Source organism: Ciona robusta, chromosome 4 (assembly GCF_009617815.1).
Source record: "Ciona robusta chromosome 4, ASM961781v2".
In the NCBI taxonomy this organism is placed as follows: domain Eukaryota; kingdom Metazoa; phylum Chordata; class Ascidiacea; order Phlebobranchia; family Cionidae; genus Ciona; species Ciona robusta.
This window is the reverse complement of record NC_143238.1, coordinates 1,071,173-1,093,225: the sequence shown is the minus strand read 5'-3', so window position 1 is coordinate 1,093,225 and position 22,053 is coordinate 1,071,173. Positions and strand designations below refer to the sequence as shown.

The following is a 22,053-nucleotide window of genomic DNA, read 5'->3' as shown; positions in this document are numbered from 1 at the left end:
CCGATTAGATAGGCTAAGTATAACAGAGAGCAAATTTGTATTGTTAGTGTTACCCCTATTTATGTATTTCGCGGCGTATGGCTCAACAATAATTATGTTCGGTTTAGTGAACACAAATTAAGGGTTAGAAAAGCATTTCAAGGGAAATTTGTTCTCGGTTGGAAATTGTTTGAATATCAGAGGAAATACATGAGTCGCCGATCCTCAAGGAACGGAAGAAGAAGTTTAGATAGATCTGGAGAAATTCCTCTTGAACAAGTAATACAGGTAAAGTTGAAGACTTTCGAATATTAAAACGCATTATGATACTTATAAATGAAAACGCTAATATTTTTAAATGGCGTTCTGTTTTGGTTTTCATTTTAACTGTTTGTGTGGATAAAAGGCGCAAAATGACTATGACTTGTTGCTTGTCTGCATAATTACTCTATTAGCATTCAAATATTAGCATTTGTTGTGTATTTTGATCTGAGACCCCACGCTGAGTTTCCCAGACTAACTGGCTTACCGTAGCTTCGTGGGACAGACGTGAGTAGCACTTACCATTTACGAGTAGACGCCTCTTCTGACTTCAGGTTCGCTTATAAAACGACAGTGTATATAAAAACTTCATATTTATATTAAAGCTACAGGCACGAACCGCAACAGTTTAATTTATGTTCGTATTTCGAACACGTTGTACATGTTTTCTGCAGCGATATCATTTGAATAGAGCTGACGTCATATTCTAAATAAAAGCAAAACAGGTTCGCCGCCCAAATAAACGTAACTCATTATTTCGAACACATCCCCAGTATTGATTTCCGTGTTACGCACAACACATAGGGGTATCGTGTTGCATTGTCCCACAAACCGGTACGTAAGGACGTTGCAATTTTTACTCGAATTTGACAATTTAGTTTTGCAACGTTAAGTGTATTTATGGATGACATTGTATAAAAAATAACATATAGTTTTTATAAAAGTACATTATATCCAACCGGCGTTGTTTACAAGCTACTTTCGTGTTATACAAAGGCAGTGAGAGAGTGGCGACGAGAGAGAGTACGCACCAGTGTACTTTCCATGAGTTGAGTTCGTTTCAGTTTAAAAAATTCAAATTGAACAACCGTTGATGGTTGTCGCCCGTTGCTCTTAAAGCAAACAAACGAACAGGTACGTTCTTGCCCGGACGTTATGTGACCAGCGGGTTGACATTTCACCTGACAACGATGCCGCATTAACACAATGAATAATCTATCGTCATATATTGTACAACGCTATCAAAACTGAGTTAATCTACGCCAGTGTCGGCATACTTTTTCGCCGATAGCAACCAAAGCGTTTCTCAAACATTAGCGATGTAGTGCAAACTGTAACAGATAAAAAATCCACAAAGCAAATAAATTTGGGTCACATTCACATACAGTAGGAAAATGTACTTTAGACATGGTCTTGTTTCCAATACTTTACCATTTAAACAAAATGTTTGCTGGAAAATGTTTACAATTAATCATAACGTGTTTGCCAATATATAATGTACATGGTTTCCGTTCGCAATATTTAGAAGGGTCGTAATCGATGTAATAAATGCCGAAGTAAACGGCTCCGTATTTCTCTGGTAATGTATGCGAAAGAGCATGTCAAACATGAGTTCCCAACGACCAATCAAATTGCCTGAACAAATTTTGGCGGGAAGTTAAATATTAACCCGTGATGACATCTTCAATCATCAGCATTTAATGATGGGAGGGCCAACCGTTTCTTCATTTAAAGAACAAACAAACATTAAGGAATGCTGCGATTTATTGCATGGGCACGTATATACATACCGCAGATAAGCTTTTACTTACAGAAATGTGTTAGAAACCTCGGTAGTCTGAGGAAATAACAAAATTTTTATGCTATAGAAAACACATTAAGCCTCATTGAACCGGTGCGTGCTCGATCAGCTGATTTTGCTTTTGTTTGCTGAGAAAACGAGACGGTTTTCCGTTGGTGAATCATGTTTGCTTTATCTTGACTAAGCGTAAATTACACTAGTAAACGAATTATATTTGGCATTTATGTTGGGTAAATATATTTGTTAACTAAATAAAGCACTGACAAGTTTTAACGGGCTAATATCGAGATAGATTTTACTGTGGTTAACGTTTAAATGTTACTTTACCTATAGTAGAGTGGGGGTATGGGACACATTTTCATTTTATTTCCTTGTCATATTTGGTAGTAAACAAAGAACTTTCAAAGAATTATAAAACTATATCCTCACGACTCTTATAGACCACTGTTAATTGTTTAAAACACGATCAGGATGTTTGGATATTATGTGCTAAAGGTGTCCCATCTTTCCAGACCCTACTATACTTCACAAACCTTAATGAAATATACCTAATAATCACTCCACCAAATTTAGAACGTAGAAGATACTGTGCTAGGCGGCGATAGAGAGTCGGTGCGTTCGGTGGGGGCGAGGGTGCGGGAAATTATTACCGAGAATTTGAGAGAACCGGATCGAAGTGGTTCAAGCTTGTCAGATATCGCCATGTCCCGAAACTTACAGGTATTTCTTAACTTTTAATGTATTACAAAGGTAATATTCTATATCATTCCTACCATAGTCTCCATTAATATTATATATAACAGTTTTGGCTGTCATAAAATTTAACCAAACACTTTACTTACTCGAGCTAAAAGTATTTTAACTATTCTAAAATGGTTGTGTGCGACAACAACTTGTAGTCTGTCTGAAGACAAGCCTAGGCCTTGGGAATAAAACAAAACAGTATATCTTAACCTAAAGGCTAACCCTAGGCCCTTAAGCTGTAACCACCAGCATATATAAAGTATAGAGTGTACACATATAGAAAATATATTTTAAAAGCATTTTTTGTAAAACCAATATTCGTGCTTTTTATAGGAAGAAAATCGGATGCTCCAAGGAGAGCTGAGCAGAGTGGAAGATTTATTATCCCAAGCTCGTGCTGACCGTGATGAGGTTGCTATCAAATACAATGCATGTAGTGAGAGGGTAAGTTGATGCTGACGATTAATTCAGACTTAACCTGGTTTTGATACAATATTATAGTAGCATATTACTGTAGAGTAAGATAGGATATCTTTAGCACTTAATATCCTGTCGCGTTTTAAACAATTAACAACGGTCTATGGAAGTCGTAAGGATACGGTATTATAATTCTTTGAATGTTTTTGTGTTTACTACCAAATGGGACGAGAAAATAAAATAAAAAGGTGTCTCGTCTCCTCCTAACCTCCCATATGTTATTTTATTTCAAACATAAGTAGTATAATATGCGGCAGTCTGTACTGGTAAGACATCTTTGAAGTGAGGTACACATATAGTATTGAAGTACAGTGTACCGTGCCTCTATAGTTAAGTTATTTTCGCTACAAGCTATCGTGTCGAATTGACGTTACAGCGACACCTTGTAAAATCTTATAAATGTAAAGTTAAACGCTAGAGCGCGCTAACAGTATTTCTAATACACGTTTTGTTTGCTCTTTGTTCCATTGAAAGTGTTCGACTATTTACTAACGTAAGAGTTAATATTATATACAATATACTCAACTAAATCGATCCATTGGTTTCTATTGAAGATAAATTGGCGGACTCACAAAGATTATTGGTCGGTAAATTTCAAAGACCGTTTTGGTTTTCTACCTTTAGTTAAATACGAAAATAATGAAAAATTGTTTTGTGATGTGCTGTTTACTTATATATGAGACGGCTCGATATCTCCGATAAACTGATCGGCACGTATATTCCGCGGTATACAGTGCATTTAAAATCATTATAAAGTTACCTATTCGAAATGATCAATTGTACGGAATACAAAGCAACATAAGCAAAAGAATGTCCACACGTTCAAAGGTTCATACATTCACGCCAAATATGACATATGCTGCACTAGTTAAGTGGCCCCTTATAAACAATATAAAACGATTGTAATAAATGAAGCACAGACGGCGGCAACACACACGACACGATATATACAACAATTCCGCTGCTCTTGAAATGTCCTTGTGGTAAAACTGGTGCCATTCCGAAATTGAAGTGGCATCAATGGAGTGCGGAGTACCAACCAATCAGAATGCTAGTTTCGCCAATCCACCGCGTCCCTGTCGGTGTCCAGTTTCCCATTCAGCAGACAACACCCGAGCACTTCTAGAATGCCGCAAACACATTGCTCTTTTGTTTTACTGATTATCCAGCACTCCTGGCCCGGCCCCGGCGTCCGTAGCTCTACTGGTTATTGTTTTATTCCATAACCCACGTTCCTTGGAAATTGCAACACGCGCATTTTTATTTAAGTTTGGCGAAGCGTATCACGATACGTGATCAACCGATAATTAAATGTCGAAGGGAGCGTGTTATTTTATACCTATCATTAGTTGTAGTCCAAATTTAGATGTCTGACAAAATTTTGTATTCCGAAATCTATTGGAATAAAATTTTAATTAACGGGACAGTCAGTTTTAAAGCCTGCCAAGACTAATTAGCAAAATGGATTGAAACTTATAGTATTAGCGAACGCATACTTGTTAATCGTTCAGTGTATTGATCGACTTTGCGTACACGCGTCGTATGGAAATAATTGAGATATTACGTAACAATGGGTATTGTTTCTGACTACGTGTTAAATTGGTAGAAGGTATTCCAAGTTAGAAAGAAGTCATCAGTTATGATAATTGATGTCCGTGTAAGTCAGTGTGCTATTCAGCTACATAGAGTGATAGGCTGTGACAGTGTATGCTTAAAAAGGAATTTATATTTGCGCTTTCAGTTATATACTTATAGGGTAAGTTGTAGTCTAAAGAAAAAGAAATATTACCGAACTAAAAAGTCTTCAGTTACAAAATATAGGACAAATTCTTACAAAGTCGTTTCAGAAAAAGGGATAAACGAAACGCGGTTAATAATTGTACTTCATATTCAGTTAATGCCACTCTACTACGTTGCAGTGTATACTCATCGTAATTTGGTTTGAATAACGCACAATTTATGTTTAAATCGTATCATGGACTACTTAACTTGATTTATTAGTTTACATTAAGTTTTACCTATAGTTGCTTTTTTAAAATGATTGTAAGATATTTTTATTGTATAGCCAACCTGGTGGATCTAAAAAATACGAAGTTACACTTTTAAAAATGATGTAGTACCGTGCATGGTTTAAGCGTAAGCTAAAGGTTTAAGCAGGCTATTCATTATAAGATCGAATAATAGCAAAATGCCCACTTAATACCGTGAAGGGAAGTAGCAATTTACCAAGAACTTACATATAATTTGTTCCAACCAAAAGAATGCTAAATGAACGCTATGCGATACGCTGGAATTGAATGTAAAAATATAGGTGTGTCGTCTTTGGTTGAATTATGTACCACCATTTACACGGTCCAATTATCTGAATACACAGACGTTTGCTAAGTCGTTGTAGGTATTGGTAGTTATACATTGTTGCAAATTTGAGAGTAAAATGTCTTCTTCCGACGACGAAGACGCCGGAGCTATGGAGTCCGTTCGTACAAAAGTTGAACGAGTAAGAAACATTAAAAAACTATTCAGTCAAAGTCCAAATCAATCATTTTGGATCGGACACGTCTAAAGAGCAAACAGTGTCGATTAACTAATACATATTTACCCTTATTGATTTTCACACTGTTTGTTCGTTTCAGTTGGAACAAGCCTTGAGATTGGAGAAGGGGGAAAGGGATAAAGGCTCTGTTGAAAACAAGACCTTATCCATGCAGGTAACGTCAATAACATATTTTCCAACGAAAGACTATTTTTTTTTGGGGGGGGGGATTGAAGGCCTTTACCTGCATTCGCAAACAAAAAGAAATTATGTATCTTTCACGTTTATCCCCAAAACGCACGCACATTTCAAATTCTGGTATACTCTTACATTAATTCGTTTTACAATTGCCACAGCGTCGCAAACATACTTTCTTTTCCAAAATTAAATTTGTTCAGTTTTTGCGCTAGGGTTTGATGCTTTGTTAGGGTCTTTGCTTTCTGTTTGAGGAATCGAAAACGAGAACAAATAGAACGCACATTAACAAAACGCTTCTGTTTAATGCCACCTTCAGAAATATTCCATTCCGTTGTATTAACTCGTGTGGTTTCAGTAGAGACCCAAATAGTACTTTCCGTTGATTTATATAGTAAAGCAGAGATGACCGATTTATCGAACCCATTTGTTGTGCGCTTACAGAATGCTGTTTTGCGTCAAAAACTTGAAGATGAACAAGCATCGTACAAAAGGAAGCTCCAAGCCTACCAGGAGGGGCAGCAGCGGCAAGCACAACTTGTGCAGAAGCTACAAAGCAAGGTATGGATAAGTTGCTCAATTCAATTTTAATTATCACTGTTGCAGAATAATTTCAGACAGAAAAGTATCTTAATTAAAAATCCCGCATATTGTGGTAGGCGTTATTGTGAGTAGTGTTTCAGGGGACTAGTATATAAGGCCTTTGATTAACGCGTCGTTTCTTTGCTCAGTCATTGTATTGGAGGTAGTCGGAAAATGCGGTAACCATGGGCAACGAAAGAGGTTGGCTTTTGTCCGTGGCTTGGTGTAAGCGCAACAATAATTTGTTGGTTAGTTTTGCGTGTCGCTTTCCGCATTGTCCGAAAAGTTTAAATGTCTTTTTGTGTCCATACTTGAATAGAGAGTGCCTGTGGTGGGTGGGAAGTATCTCTTTCTTAAAGGCATTCACTCGATTACAAAATATCAACACCGTAAACGTCTGATCCGGGTTTTATTTTCTTTTGTACTGACGGCTTGGCTAAGATATCTTACGTAGGCGCATGGATATATGACAGTTTTTATTTGTTATGTATATATTTATTAACCTTGGCTTGTTCTGACCCGACATCTAAATCTATTGTTGGGATATCAAATCACGCTCGGGTGGCCATGCAAAAATTCGCAGCGATAGAAAAACGAAAGCCCTAATTTGCGATCATAAACATCGAACCAATTTTCTATGAAATCTGAAGCAAGCGCGGTTCCTTCGACAATAGTATCGTCACCGCTGTTATTTAAATTCGCCCTTCAACGTGGTAGACCGGGCGAACTCCCTCTTTCGCCCTATTGTGTTATTTTTTCTTTTCGTGCGGCTTATAATGCTATCACGGTATGGATATTGATTGAGGACGCCGCTACAATCGTAGGAATAATACAGCTATGGCTAGCACCTCGAATTGATACAGTAAGGACCGTTAGTGAATTTAGCATTCGCCCACCAGATATTAGATTAAGCATTATAAACGAAATTAAGTTAAAGATTATTTCAATTGTAAATATTATTTTAAGAAGTAAGGTTATAGCATACTGAAAAAATTGATAGTTTTTGGTATGGATAAAAAAGCAGAGGTAGACGAGCTTAAACGTCAGGTAAATTCCATTGAACTGAAATTTTATTAAAACAAAGTAACATGAATTGTGTGTGAAGGTTCTTCAATACAAGAAGAAATGTGGAGAGCTAGAGGAAGAGATAGCTGTACTCCGAGATGAATCTGACAGATCCAAGATGGCGGTAAGTGGTCAATATAATATTAAATTGACGTGTATGCCTTTGATCACACTACCGTTATTATCTAACTGTAAAAGTCTAGCGTAAATAACAAAGTGGAACATCGTGTACAAGCAGTTAAAGCAATATTGTGTTAAGTGTATACAATTATTATTTTTACTGTGTATCAATATTCAGTTATGGTAATATGGGGGAAGACGGGTTCCTATAGCACATAATATCTACATATCCTGATCGTGTTTTAAACTAACGGTTAATGGGAACCGCGAGAATTCGGTTTTATTTATCTTTGAATGTTTTTTTAATTACCGCCAAATAGCGAAAAAATAGAATGAAAAGGTGGCCCGTCTTTCCCCACCTTCCGATACCTCATAAAGTGTTACAGGAAAATACCAAGTCTGTATTTTTTTGTACATACAGCTGTCGGAGACAACGGACACCCTTCAAAACAGACTTGATAATACCGAAGCTCGCCTTCGTCGTACGGAAGCAACACATACGACTGACTTGGAAGATGCTCTTATTAAGTTGGAGGAGGAGAAACAGAGGTGGGGCATTCGCGGCATTTTTATTTTTTGTGAAGATTACAAACATGGTTTCGAATTTTTGTTTAAAGTTTTCTGTATCCTGTACTTCATATATAGTGCTATGTTATTCCGAGTTTTGGTTTTAACGGTTGTTTTAAGGCAGTTTCGATTTGAAACGAGCGGCCCTGTGTTTTATTACTGACGAACTAATTAATCGCAAGTCATTTCGAACACAAAAGACTTTTTTACAAGTCACGTAAATTATTTCGGGCGGGTTAAAACTTGTATCAGAATCCACATGGTTGTTATGCGCTTTTCATTCTGGCGCATTTTGACCAATGGGATATCGAGCCAGAGCGTCACTTGGCGTTTACTTTTCCTGTATTCTCTTCAATTCATACTCGAGACGTGGCATACCATATACTGTGTCGGCAAATTTGTTGTTATAACAGTTCGGCGATTTAACCATGGTCAATATTTACTTTCAACCGCTGCTCATTCATACTCCAACAGGATTAGAAAGTATCACGCCTCATCTTTGAACTGTGAAGGCGACTGAATCGCTACTCTTAATCTTTAATCATTTCAACAAATATATAAGTATAAGTAGTCTATTTGATCATACGTGTGTGTAGCTTACGGCGAAGTACGTTATGGGACTTCTAGTTTGGCCTAGAATAGCCCATTGCCCCATAAGTAACTGTTAACTATTGAAACCAATAAGCCTTAAAACTTTACATGAATCATTTCTTTTTAGATGCGAGAGTCTTGCAGAGGTGAACTCCATGCTCCGTGAACAACTGGTTTCAGCGAACGATTCGAACGCCGCCCTTGCCGACGACCTTCGCAAGGTTACTGATGATTGGAATGATGTGAAACAAGAGCTTAAGACCAAGGAATCCGAATGGAGAGAAGAGCAAGAGGTAGAACCAGAACTTTAACACAAGTATTGCATTTGTTCATGCAAGATTGTGACTGTATTGTTTTGTTTTGTTCAGAACTTCAGTTCCTACTTCGGTGACGAGCACAGCCGCTTGCTTGCGCTATGGAGGGCTGTTGTTCAGATTCGTCGAGGTTTCGGTGACCTGAAGTCCAACACTCAACGAGATCTCGCCCAAGCCATTAACGATGTGCAGGTTTGAATACAAAGACACCAGCTTGACTTTCGTATCGCAACCATAACCTAACTTATGTGCGTTTACAGAGAGGTGCTCGACAGCTACATGCATCGTGTCTGAACCTCAACGCGAACCAAAGTGTACAGGATACCTCAGCTAAGGTTTCCCTGGAAAAGGAACGCGGTGAGAAGGGCGATGTTGAGGAGCAGCTTCGCAAGAAGGTTGGTTGGTTTATTTCAGATACAAACTGGACTTAGTACTAAAATAACATTTTTGGTTATTTATAATTCAATTCAGGTAAAGGAGATGCTTTCAATGCAATCAGACTTCGATACAGAGAAGGCAAGATTAAACGGAAGAATTAATGAGCTTACTGTTGCTTACGATCGGGCTAAGTCACAACTCAGCGATAAGGACAGAACCATCGATGATTTGAGGACACCTTCACGACCACTCGTGAGTGCAAGAAAATAATATATGTGCAGGCCGATGTGCGTATTTAGGTTAAATAAACAATTAACATGGTTGCAGGAGAGCACACGAGTTGACGCAAGCGACGGTATCAACGATGAAGAAACTGCAGCCAACATTGCAGCGGAGAAGCTAAGCTTGGAGAAGGCGTTGAGGGACATTGCTCAATCGGTTATTGCTGATGCTGACTTAGCGATGGCACTCTCTGACAGCCCAAGAGCGTCCGCTGTTGATGAGCTTACAGATTCTATGGCTGATCTTGGACTTGGACATTCACCAAGGTAAGTAAATGAATTTTTAATTAACCATTAAGGTTACGATTCATAATTACCCATTTGGAACATTTAAATGTTTCTAAACGAAACTCTTGCCGACACAAAGATACAACGTTCAAGTATGTAGATTTAAAGAGGCAAACAATAAGCTGGACATCGTTGTTCTGTAATTACCAAACAAATAAGTGAAGAGCAAGAGTGTACTTGAATCCCAACTATGTGGAACCACATTTCAAGTCGTGTTTTATCCCTCTCTCTTTAAGTCCGTTTGTACTCTAAGTCCCGGTTAACGTAACCACGCAGATCAGTGAAGGATAATAGTTAGCAATGCTGTTCTGCCGTTTTGAGTGTCCCTGTGACACATTCCACAAAAATCGATCGAAAACGAAGGAAATAAGAGGCTTCGGTTTAGAGGGTTAAAGTTAAAACTACACAGGTGTCAGTAGCTTATAGGTGGCAATCAAGTTATTCGTATATAGTAAAGATGCGTTAAGTGAGGTTTGGACCGTTTATTCGCTGTAATAAGCCAAAAGCTCAGCCAAGAAGGCGTCAGCATTTTGCTTAGTTTATCACAATACAGATATTTTAAAGATTGTTATTTTTAGCACAGGCGTGTTGCGGCAAGATACTTAGTGGAGTAAAGAAATTACAAACCTAAAGAAAGTATATTGAACGGTAGTGACGTAATCGAATAGTGCTTTTTTATATGGATGCGAGATTTCATCGCTTGGTTCGTTCTTACCATTCACCGTCGTCTTCGACACGTCAAGGAAAAAAGATTTCACTTACATCGCGCAAGGATAGCAGCTCTGACGACAGCGGGTTTATTTCACCAAACAATAACAGCAAAAATAGCTTTTCTCGTGAATCACTTGACTTATCTGGCATTGAGCCGATTCGAGAAACGAGCTTCGGATTAGAAAATAGCAATCTATCCGAAGAAGAATACGCAATTTTATCTCCATTAAAGTCAGATCGATGCGAACGTGATATTATACCAGTTCAATATAAAATTGGGGCGGGAAAACAGCTCCAGTGTCAGAAATGTCGAAACGATAGTGAATTTAATAGTGGTTCCCAATTATGCGAATGTGCTTTTGTCGGTCCAACATACCGAACTACCTTTGTCAGGGTTTGGCCAAATAGGGACCAACGGTGAGAATATACTTACCACCAGCATAGTACAAAACGTTATGCTGTAACTTTGCTTTCTTTAACAGACGAGGTTACTCCCCATTGAGGTCTCCATCTCCAGGACGACGATCTCCACGACGAGGAAGATCTCCAGGAATCCGAGGCGTGTCGCCATCTTTTGCAGATTCGACTTACAACGCTGTGCAAGCTGCACTGCAAAAACGTCAGTTGCAAGTTCAGGTAAATTGCACGGAATATGTGTACAATAATCGCATGCTCATCACTATATAATGATATGCTGTATACAGGAACTTCGTGCCAAACTTGAAGCGGCTCGAGATGCAGCTACTTCTCTTAAGAAGCAATGTGCTGATAGTGACAACGATAGGAAGACTTTGGAGAGCCAACTGATGGCCCTTAAGGAAGAACTGGATTCAACCACCAGAGCTAAAGACGATGCGAAGCGGGACGCATACAGATATAAGTCAAACGCAGAAGTCGTGGGAAGGTAAGACTTCAAATTTAATAAATATAAATTCCATTACCTAAAACTGCTTATAATTTCAGCGAAAAGCAAGAAATAGGAAAAGCACGTGAGAGCTTACAACAAAGAATTGATGCTCTTATGGCAGAGAAAGAAAAACTGCAAGCTGCAAATGCTGAATTGCAACGACAGAGAGACAACGTTGAAGATGAAAAGGAAGATCTTCTGAAGGATCTTGCTCGTAAAGAAAAGGAACTTAAGAGAGGGTAAAATATCTTGTGATGTCTTAACAAACATAACATAACGACCATTATTGACCCACCACGCGAGGATAAGTCAGTTGCATCAATTGTTCTTTTCTGTAGAAAATCCACTGTTGACAACATGGATGGCAAGCACTCCTCTCTCCGTGAGCAACTTGTGACAACAAAAGAAGGTCTAAACAGAGCTGTTTTGGAAAAGGAAATTATGGAGGCCGAGAAAGCTGAAGTGGTCGATGCTCTCGCCAAGGTAAGTAGCATGGGAACCTTTCATATTCCAATGATTGGGTATTGTCTGAAAAGACAGCATTAAATAAATAGAATGCTTTATTGTCTAACCGAGGTTTGTTTAGGTGGAGCGCACCAATGCTGAAATTGAGCTGGCGCTGAATAAACTGAAGACTGAGGAAGCTTCATTGAGAGACCAACTTGCCAAGATGCAAGCGCTTAATGAAGGTCTTGCTCAGGATAAGGTTGATCTACACAAAGTCATTGCAGAGGTAGGAATAAATATTAATACATATAGTATGTCGTGATATCTAAAAAACGCTATTATCAGATGGAAGAAAAGTTCGCAGCTTTGGGTGCAGCTAAATATGACTTGGCTTTGGAGAAAGATTCAATCCGAGCCGAACTCATCAAGACAGAGCAAGAGAAGATGGATCTTCATAATGAAAAGGCCGGATTAGATCACAGCCTCATCCTCACTGAACAGAGCAGAGAGAAATTGGAACAGGACTTAATGTTGCTTCATCGTGAGAAGGCAGAGCTCAACGATGGTCTAACACAGGTTTGTTTATTCGTGTATGTGCACTGAAACAAGTGGCCATGTACCCATCTTGTAAATTATTTCTAATGTCCTACATGGGTGATGTACCGTGCCAAGTTACGCCAGGAAACCTTAAAAGTTGCCTAAAGAATTTGCCTGTTAGTGTAACAAAAATAATGTTGATAAAATATCGTTTATTAGTGCACTCGTGCCAAGACCAACTTGGAAGAACACCTAGAGAAATGCAAGGAAGATATCGGTCGTTTGAACGATATTGGCAATAAGTTGGCAAGAGAGAAGGAAGAGCTTACTAAGGAAAAGGCAAACTTAATCGTTCAACTCACTGCTACAGAAAGAGAAAACAGAACCCTGTCAGAGGAAATGGCTGGCTTAAGGTATGTGTAACCTTAAAAACAACCGAACATTTAACAATATGCCTTTATTGTATATACAGAGCTGACAAGGAAGCTTTGGAAACCAACTTGTTCGATGTGCAAAACGTCGCAGCTGTTTTAGAAGCTAAGAAAGAACAACTTGAGGAAGTCAATCAAAATGCAATGATGAAGAACGAAGCGTTGCAAGGTTAGCATCTATTATTCAATATTAAACTATAGCATGAAGCCTTTGGATCGTTATTAGCCTAACAGTGTAGTGTAACAACCTTAATTGCACACTTAGTTACATGCAACATTTTTACAGTGGAAATCGGAAGAGTAAGAAAAGAAATGGAAGTCGAATCAGCTAAGCTTCAACGAGATATACAGCTCCTTAATCAGTCGATGATTCAGCAAGAACGTGAGGCGCAGGTGGCTCTGAAGAATGAACAACAATCTCACGAAGAAGATTTGGAGAAGGCTGGACAAGAAAAGGTAATGTAAATGAAATGATATTTTAGGTATAGTCAATAACACGGCAATGTTTTTAAAGGCTACACTTCGTTTGGCATTGCAAGCTGAAAAGGAGGAAGTTATGCATACTAACGGATTGGAAAAGGAAGACATTGTGGCAAAATATGAAGCTGAGAAGCAGGAACTGCAGGAAGAGATAGAAGCTCTATGTCAGGTGAGTCCAAAACTGCAAAATTTTGATTCGGATTATTAAAAATAGATCCAAACACATTTTAATTAAACGGTAAGACATAACCTAATAAAGCCTTCACGTTGGTATCTTACGTTATCGTGGCGATTTTCCCATTTTCGTTTAGACCTTTTGTTGCTTGGTGGGCATTGTTTGGGTGAACCCCAAGCAGTTTTCGCGGCACACGAGTACGTAATTGTGAAACTAATTAAGGCTCCTTGAAAAGTCGTATAAATTGTTTAAAACTCATGGTTGTTACTATTGCTAAATTGGGCGAGTACGGGAACTTTAGCAATGTTGTATTAAAGAAAGGGTCTTTGTTCATTGATTTGCATCATTTTACCGTGATTATAGAAGGCAAGAACACGCCATGTTGTTTAGAAAGGTCACCATCTGTCGATTGAATATTATAAAGTGTCGTTTATTGTGCAGCTGACTTGACTTTATTATAAAGTGGCGTAATATGCGAAGAACAATGTAGGGGTATCGAGTTTCACAAGTCTATTGAAGTTTGTCCTTGAGGAATGTGAGTAACACAGTGTAAGAGAATAGCTCGGTTTGGGCTTTCATATTTTCATAACGACAGGACGAGAAACATGTGCCTCTACAAAGGTATATGTCTGTACATGTTTTGTTCGAAGACATTAGATGAGATATTATTTTAGGTCGACAGAAGGTTAAGCAATTAAGGAAGTGATTAGAGAGAGTGGGGCAGTACAGATGAGTTGTAAGCACCTCGGTCGTAGTTTTAGTTTCAAGCGATAGTGGATGAGTCAGCCTTTCTAGAGATTGGACATACACACACTACAGAAAATAGAACTTAGGTAATGTCTAAGGACAAAAAAATAGGTTTTTGCAGAGTAGTGTTGCTACTAACAGATAGGTTTATTCAATGATAGATTACTGACAGGAATTGTTAGGACACGTGGTAGCCCTGCCAAAGTGGACTGCATTATTTTTTTCAACATTGCTGCTAATTTGTAAAGACCCAGAAAATGAGCTCCGACAATGATGTCCACTTTCGACTGAGTCGATGGCATGAATCGACTCGACATAAGATAAACATGAATAGAATTCTCAGAGTAAGATGTATGCAACTGTATTATGAGAAGTAAAAAAGAAACCTGTTAAAAGATAGTTGATCCTGTAAATACTAATAGTTTAAAGTAAAACGCGTGTATTACACAGGAGCACAACGAAGCTCTTATAATGGCGGAGGCAGAGAAGCAACAAGGCCTGTCAATCAAGGAAACTGAAAAGAACGCACTGCAAGAGAAACTTAATAACGCAACACAAAATATCCAAGACTTGGAGAACGAATATGAGAAGCTTAAGAGACAAGCTAACTCCAAAAACGAAAAAGATAGGGTAAGATACTGTTGCTAAATATAATATTAAACTATAAGATCGCACAGAAAAAAGAATCATCCACATTTTACATACGTGGTGACTCGCAAACGATCACAAGGTATATGGGATCCGTGTTATAACGAATGTCGTTGCCATGAATGAGTTTCTGTCGTTGATTCAAAAGTTTAATTATATATAAATAAGTGTGCATATTTTTTTAGGCAACCATCAACCAAATCACACAAGAGCTGAAGGATTTCCGAACTCAGTTTGAATTGGCAACTGAAGCTCACGAACGAGAAATTAAGGGATTGAACGATGCTTGTAAACAAGTTCATGCAATGCGAGATGCTGCAATGAAAGAGGTATATGTTGAAACGTCTTACAAGTGTAAACGTTGTATTACATAGGTTTATTCATTGTTTAAAAGTAATTAAGTGCACCGTATTACAATGTAGGTAAAAATGTGTTTACTTTAGGTCGAGGAACTTAAGTTGCAATTGAGGATGGTTGAAGATGCGCGAGATGGAGTTAGAAGAGATCTCATCGAGGCTCAGAGGAAGGTAATGTAACATTTAGTCGTATTTTTAAATTATAACCAGTAGTAAACTAATTTTAAACTCTAAATAAGGTACGTGAAACCGAAGAGGCAAGAGACAGGCAACGAAAGGAGAATCTGGAATTGAGACGTGGAATTAATGATGAATGCCACGAAAAGCAAACCGTTTCGAAGACAAATGACCAGCTTCGTACTCAAGTTAAGAAAGCGGAGCAGGAGAGAATATCTTTGAAAGTAAGTTACGAGTTTTGTTGTAAAACACGCGTCACTGGGACAACAAATTAACGACCTGTTTGTCTTCAGCGATCGAACGAAGAGAAAGACCAAAAGATTTCAGTTCTTGATGAAAGCAGAGCGAACACACAGAGGGAGAACGCTGACCTTCGTGCTAGTCTAAGAGAAGTTGAACGAAGCAGGCTTGAAGCTAGACGAGAACTACAAGAGTTGCGACGACAGGTATAAATGAAATCAATGTAATTGTGGTTTGTGGAGTGTTGCTTGAGACTTACAATTGTGCGAGAAGCAATCGGCTTGCAGTTAATTAAATTCGCGATCAGGTGAAAATGCTGGACAGTGAAAATACGAAGAAGTCGAAAGAGGTTGAAGATCTTCAAGCTCGTGTCTCAAGTGATGAAGAACGTGAGGAAGAAAGCAGAAGAGAGTCGTTTGGACTCAAACAGAAGATTGTTGCAACAGAAGCCAGCAAGGAACAAGCACTTAAAGAGGTAAAAAGCGGCAATGTAAATGATTGACGTTTTGAGATCCAAGATTAATTAAAAATCAATAAATTCAAATTGTGCTTAATCTGTGCTTGCTTGAAACGTTGTACGATTGCAAAAATCGGTTTAAAGAATGTTTATGTTAACACATTTTATTGGTCGTTTGAAGAACTCAATGCTGCAACGAAAACTCGCCGAATTGGAAGACGATTGTCGAATCAAGGAGCGTGATTACTTGGAACAACTTGGTGAATCACATGGTGCATCCAAACGACAGAAGGAAGAGATAAGGAACCTCTTGATTAAGGGCGAAGAACTCGAAGAACAACTTGCAGAAAACAAACTTAAACTTTCTGCATCGGAAGGAAGAGTAAATGGCTTGGAAAATGAAATCGTGAAGATTGAAGGTAAGAAAATATACCACATGTTCATGGTTTAATGATTACACTGTTCTATTTTGTTTAGGAAACAAACGCGATGTTGAGTTCAAATTGGGCAGTCTGCACAGCGCTCTCAGAAGGACCCTTGGCATCTCAAGACTCGGCCGTACAATGAGTCCAATGAGAGGTAGTTACAGATCACCAAGTTCGTCACCACACAGGTTTGTGTAGTAAGCTAAAACACATTTAGTTTCGCATTCGACCATTCAACGGCTTCTTTATTAAAATTTTAGAAGATCCAAATCTCCTGGAAAGAACTTCGACAACACCTTCACCACAACTACAGACGGAAAGGGAACTCCTATCCCAACAACTGGCTCACCAGACAGAAACAGGAGTCTATCACCAAGCTATCGTCGTTCCGCATCACCAACGTAAGTCTTAACCAAAAACCATTGCTGCTAGCTATATGTCTGCTGTTCAAAATTGCAAAATTTATTAACCACGATACAGTATATAACAATACACGCTTATACAGGCGAACCGAACAACTTGTACAAGACATCGATCCAGAAGTTGTACGTGCCGCCCTTAGAGATTTCTTACAAGAGTTGAAAGATACTCAGCGTGAGAAGGATGATACAAAGATAGAAGTTTCTAATCTGACAAGACAGGTCGGTGTTTATTGTTAAGTCGTGTTCGTTACAATATAAAGCATTTTCAAATCCGACTTATATCGTCTAACACATCCCATGAGTTGGCCAGTAATTAACAGTTGTCTGCTCTACAATACGTGGATTTAAGTGTATTTTAGGCACCTATTAATTTCTGTACTATGAACATTTTTTGTTGGTCATGGTAAGAATTTTTGTTACGAATATATTAGGTTATTTGCGACAGTTTTTATTATGTTTTATTCGGAGTTTAGTTTTAAACTTAATTTGATTCAAAAATCATTTTGGTTGCAGTTAATGGAGATGGAGGCAGATCGTGATCGTGTCAACCAGAGGCTGCAACAACTGCAGAAGTCTCTGGGAGAAGCGGAGGAAGGTAAGCGAGGGGCACATGGACGTCTTGCATCAGCCCAGACCGCGCTTATGCTGCAAGAAGAAACTATCAGGCGAAATGAAAGAGAAGCCAAGAGTACGGCTGAAAAACTCGCCCAACTAGAAAGAACTCAACAAAACTCTGAAGTCGAGAGACGTGCGTTACAGGTGAGACCACGGTTATGTAACTTACGTACGTGAGTGATAGGAATCAAGTTTTAACGCACATAACGCTCGCCACAGGATAAGATCAACAAGATGAAGGCGCAAAGTGCAAAGTGTGAGGCAGAGAAGAGAAAGTTAAAGGAAGCATTTGAGGCTTCCGAACAAAGATCAACCAAACTAGAACTTGCGAGAAGGGCCATTGAAGGGGATTTGCAACGCAACAAACTTTCTCTTACAGATAAAGAAACTGGAAATCAAGTAAGCATGTAACCGTGAATATTAATTTGGTATATCTGTGGTGTAAATCGTATGTCTATCTGTTTAACGAATCACTCATGTTAATTAAAATGTCAGGTTCTGCAAGAACGCATTGCCAATCTATCCGCCCAGATACAAGATCTTGAGGGTAAGTGCACTTCACTTCAACTCACGATTGACAGATTAAGCAACGCGCTTGCAAAGACCGAGGAAGGAGAAAGTCACTTGAAAGACAAGGTAAAAATATTTTCCAGAGAATTTTCCTGGAAGCTATACATGATGTTTTCATACATGTGGTTGTGTTCATGTTCAACACCGTGCTTGTGATTGACAGGTGCAATCGCTATCACTGTCCATGTCGGAGAAAGACGCAGCTACTACATCACTGAACGACAAAATCAGCCAACTTCAGAAAATGCTGACGGCATCCGAGCACGATCGGCGTGTTTTGCAGGTATTTTTGCCGTATATTTATGCAACAACAAAATACCGTAGGGGTGTGCTGACGCAACAAACATTCGTCACATTACATAACGTGTGCAGACCGCATTTGCCAGTCACGGTGCTAACCATGATAGCAGAATGGCAGATATAATTAGACACGCATTATATAACTTTCACTCAAAATGGTATAACGCTCAGGAACGCCTTCAAGCCGCACGTCAAACTGTGGCAGACCTGAAAAAGCAGAACTCAGCTCTACAAGAACGAGTACACTCAACAACACACGAAATGGAAGACTCCGAAGTAAGGAGATCGGAGCTTGAAAATCAGACCAAGAGTCTGCAACAGGTACATAGCCAACCACATGCATATCTGAATACTATATACAACCTGCTACTTGAATTTTGAGGATTTTCTCCCATTCCCAGATGATCGAGCAAAACCAAGAGGCCGAGGCAGGAAGCATGGAAAGAATACAGAAACTACAAGAAGAGAAACGCATTTTGCAAGAACGGATAACTGGCTTGCAACGAGCCATTGCTCAACTTGATTCGGAGAAACGAGAGACACAGAGAGGAGCTGTCCGCCTCGAAAAAGACAAGAGCGCTCTCCAGAAAACATTGGATAAAGTAGTTTATGTTGTCTTTTATTGTTTTAACATTAAATGGTATATTGCTCGTGACAATAATATTTCATTCGTGCGATTCAGGTTGAACGTGAGAGACTTAAGACAGAAGAGGAAACTTTGCGGTTGGCGGAAAACAAAGGGTTGTTGAATAGATCCCTGCGAGACATGGAAGCTGAGATGGAGGATGCCAGGAAAACCATTCAGGTTAGTTAACAGATCAACGTTGTTAAATTCGTTTTACTACTTTACGTGATTCGCAGGCACTGCAAGCACAACTTGCCGACAGCGAGCAATCAGGCGCTCAACGATTAATTGACGTGACAAGCCGCCATCGACAAGAATCCGAGCTGGAATTGGAGAGATTGAGAACTTCACAAGTACAAACTGAGAGAACGTTGGAGGCTCGCGAGAGGGCGCACAGGCAACGCGTAAAAGGCCTCGAGGAACAGGTTGGTTATTTATCACATTTAAAGCGAATATAAACAAGTGGTGATTGAAACATAGTAGGAATTAATATATGAATGTTTTGATAAGTATGAGAATTAAAATTAAGTGGTAGAACGACAATTTGTTCGCAGTTTCACTACTCTCCACACAGACGCCGATATTTCTAAAGCAAACGGCGAAGTTTGACTGTGCAGGTTTTAATGTTAGCTGTTGTAGTAGGGGCATGTGGTATGTCGTTCACGGTAATGTGACATTTTTATTGCCAGGCATTGAAATCGTGTTGTTTGTATGCATGGGTGTCATTAGTTTTAGATAATCGGATACTATTTAAAGAAAGGAGAGTATAAGCGTCGGTTTCGACAATGTAGACCGCGTGTATGAGGTTTGCTTTACATGTATTTCTTATATAAGAACTTAATATCTACCTTTGATAAAATGTACCATATTCGAACAAACTGCGGTTTTTTAATTAAAGTTGTAATTCGGTCGCAAGCCACTCATCCGGTGACGAGTTCTCGCTAAAGACAACAAACTAATGACGTCTTCGTTGTAGGTCGCCACCTTGAAAGATCAGTTAACTCAAGAAATTCGCCGCCGACAGCCTTATACTTCTTCTTCACATCGATCCAAGTCTTAAATGTGATTTCTATTGTAAATTGCCCTGCAGTGTGCCAATTGCTTTTGCTTTTCAACAGTGACTGTCTGTCTGTTTCTTGCTAAAATCACATGACTGGTAGGTTTACATTTCTGTTTGTATTTGCACACAATGTATACACCATTAATATCTGTGAAGGCAACGTTGACTATATAAAACGAGGCAAAAAAGCCGACTTGCCGTTTTGCCTTATACGCCCAACTTATTAATATAAATAGTGTACAATACATGCATGGCAAAAATGTATATTATGAATTTATACCTTTCTAAATATGTACTTAGCATTGCAAATATATATTACCACAATTGCTGTAGACGTTACGTTAAGTATGTTGCAAAATTGTCAAATTATCTGTTTAATAACAAGATCTGTATAAATTCCTAAATTTCACTGTACTATGTACAAAATGTCACGGCTAGAGCTTAATTTACGTTTTCCTTTAATTATTCCGTACCATTCCAATAACTTTAAATCACTGTCCGCCTTTTGCTCCACCGTTTTTCGCGGGTATACCTTTCGCTATATCTCATCTGCACTGATTTTTTTATGGAGTGCCACAACATATTTTGTAAAAACCAACTGAGCACCACTGTAAACAATGTACAAACCAATTTTTTGATAAACCCTGTATTTTAAACTCAACTACTGTAGTTATATTTACAAAAAAGAGTATATTTTTACATTATTGTTTTATATTCCTGTCGTACTATTATAGATACGTAGTTTCACCAACGATTGTAAATTTAGATTAATTAAAGAAAGTGTGTTTAGTGGCGTTAATCCGTCCACAAAAGGGCGCACTTTCCCTCTAATATAATTATTGTTTCTTTCACAAACAATGTACTTAACAGTTTTTAGGGGCTTCTTTATGTCTAGAAACTGTATGGTATTCAAGTAATAAAAATATGTGGCGTACCGACCACAACGCACGTGAAAGTCATGTCTACTTATTGAGGGATTACATTAAAGAATCAGGTGACCTATAATGAATCAGCAAAAATATTTTTTCCTAGCTTAAGGAAACCTAATCACTAGGATCAACGATATGTAATTCTCACCAGAATATAAACATACGTGTATGTCGCATATGTTTTATATGGGCGAGATAAATTGCGATAGGGAAGTCGAAAATGTTTCACTCGGTTTTTCAAGCCACAAGAAAGAGTCCCGACTTGTTAGCAACTCCATGGTTGCTTGTGTGGAACACACACGTTCACGAGAGCATGGGATTGAAAGAAGACTGACGGTCTCGTGTTGGGTATATTTTGTAAACTCGGATAATCTCCATTAAGCTTTGCAGACAGCGCGTGGTGTCCTTTTTGCGAACTGTAACTGTCGGCAGGTCGACAAGCGTCAAGAGTGGAGCATCATACGAGGAAAGATTCGGAGCGGCTCAGTCGGAAAAGCGGGAAAGGCTGTTGGGATTACTTCGCCTCAGCGACACGATCTAGCCGCTGCGACGCGAAAAGCAAACCAGAAGCTGTTGAGACCGGACGGCAGAATGACGCAAACTGTCACGTGATTAGAGGCGAACAATCCGACTTAAAAGTAGTCTCTATCCGCTAACCATGTGTTCCCAGCAACAAAACGATCCCGGGATTAGTCAAAAATGACGTCAGAATTTTACTTGCTAGGAAATCTAAACCTTGTTTTGCTACAGCCGGTATTATGTGGAATCTGTTACAGAAGTGGACCTCATTTAAAAACACCTTTGTATTTAACTTTTATGAACGTGATCGGAGTGTTA

The 22,053-nt window shown here is 38.8% G+C and overlaps 1 protein-coding gene across 4 annotated transcripts; it reads left to right on the top strand.

Annotated features, from left to right (window-relative positions):
* Nucleotides 1–69: 69 nt before the first annotated feature.
* LOC149736350 (uncharacterized) lies at nt 70–21,242 on the top strand. Of its 4 annotated transcripts, XM_089876677.1 has the most exons (42): nt 70–267; nt 2,396–2,542; nt 2,900–3,010; nt 5,677–5,751; nt 6,216–6,332; nt 7,459–7,542; nt 7,960–8,087; nt 8,824–8,989; nt 9,065–9,202; nt 9,271–9,405; nt 9,482–9,640; nt 9,716–9,936; nt 11,151–11,304; nt 11,373–11,572; nt 11,632–11,814; nt 11,914–12,058; nt 12,162–12,308; nt 12,368–12,598; nt 12,779–12,972; nt 13,032–13,159; nt 13,277–13,446; nt 13,505–13,639; nt 14,843–15,022; nt 15,226–15,369; nt 15,484–15,567; nt 15,636–15,797; nt 15,867–16,019; nt 16,121–16,288; nt 16,452–16,689; nt 16,748–16,883; nt 16,956–17,096; nt 17,201–17,336; nt 17,631–17,876; nt 17,952–18,131; nt 18,228–18,368; nt 18,466–18,585; nt 18,774–18,923; nt 19,004–19,204; nt 19,285–19,407; nt 19,464–19,652; nt 19,782–19,844; nt 20,204–21,242. In XM_089876677.1, exons 1-41 carry the CDS (start codon nt 190–192, stop codon nt 19,815–19,817), a joined length of 6,174 nt encoding a protein of 2,057 aa, XP_089732803.1. In that variant the 5' UTR covers nt 70–189; the 3' UTR covers nt 19,818–19,844; nt 20,204–21,242. The 4 variants fall into 4 exon arrangements, with proteins under 4 accessions (XP_089732803.1, XP_089732805.1, XP_089732804.1 ...); XM_089876679.1 differs by lacking the exon at nt 19,782–19,844 and having other exon boundaries at nt 80–267; XM_089876678.1 differs by lacking the exons at nt 70–267; nt 2,396–2,542; nt 2,900–3,010; nt 19,782–19,844 and adding an exon at nt 5,392–5,540.
* The last annotated feature ends 811 nt before the right edge of the window (nt 21,243–22,053 follow it).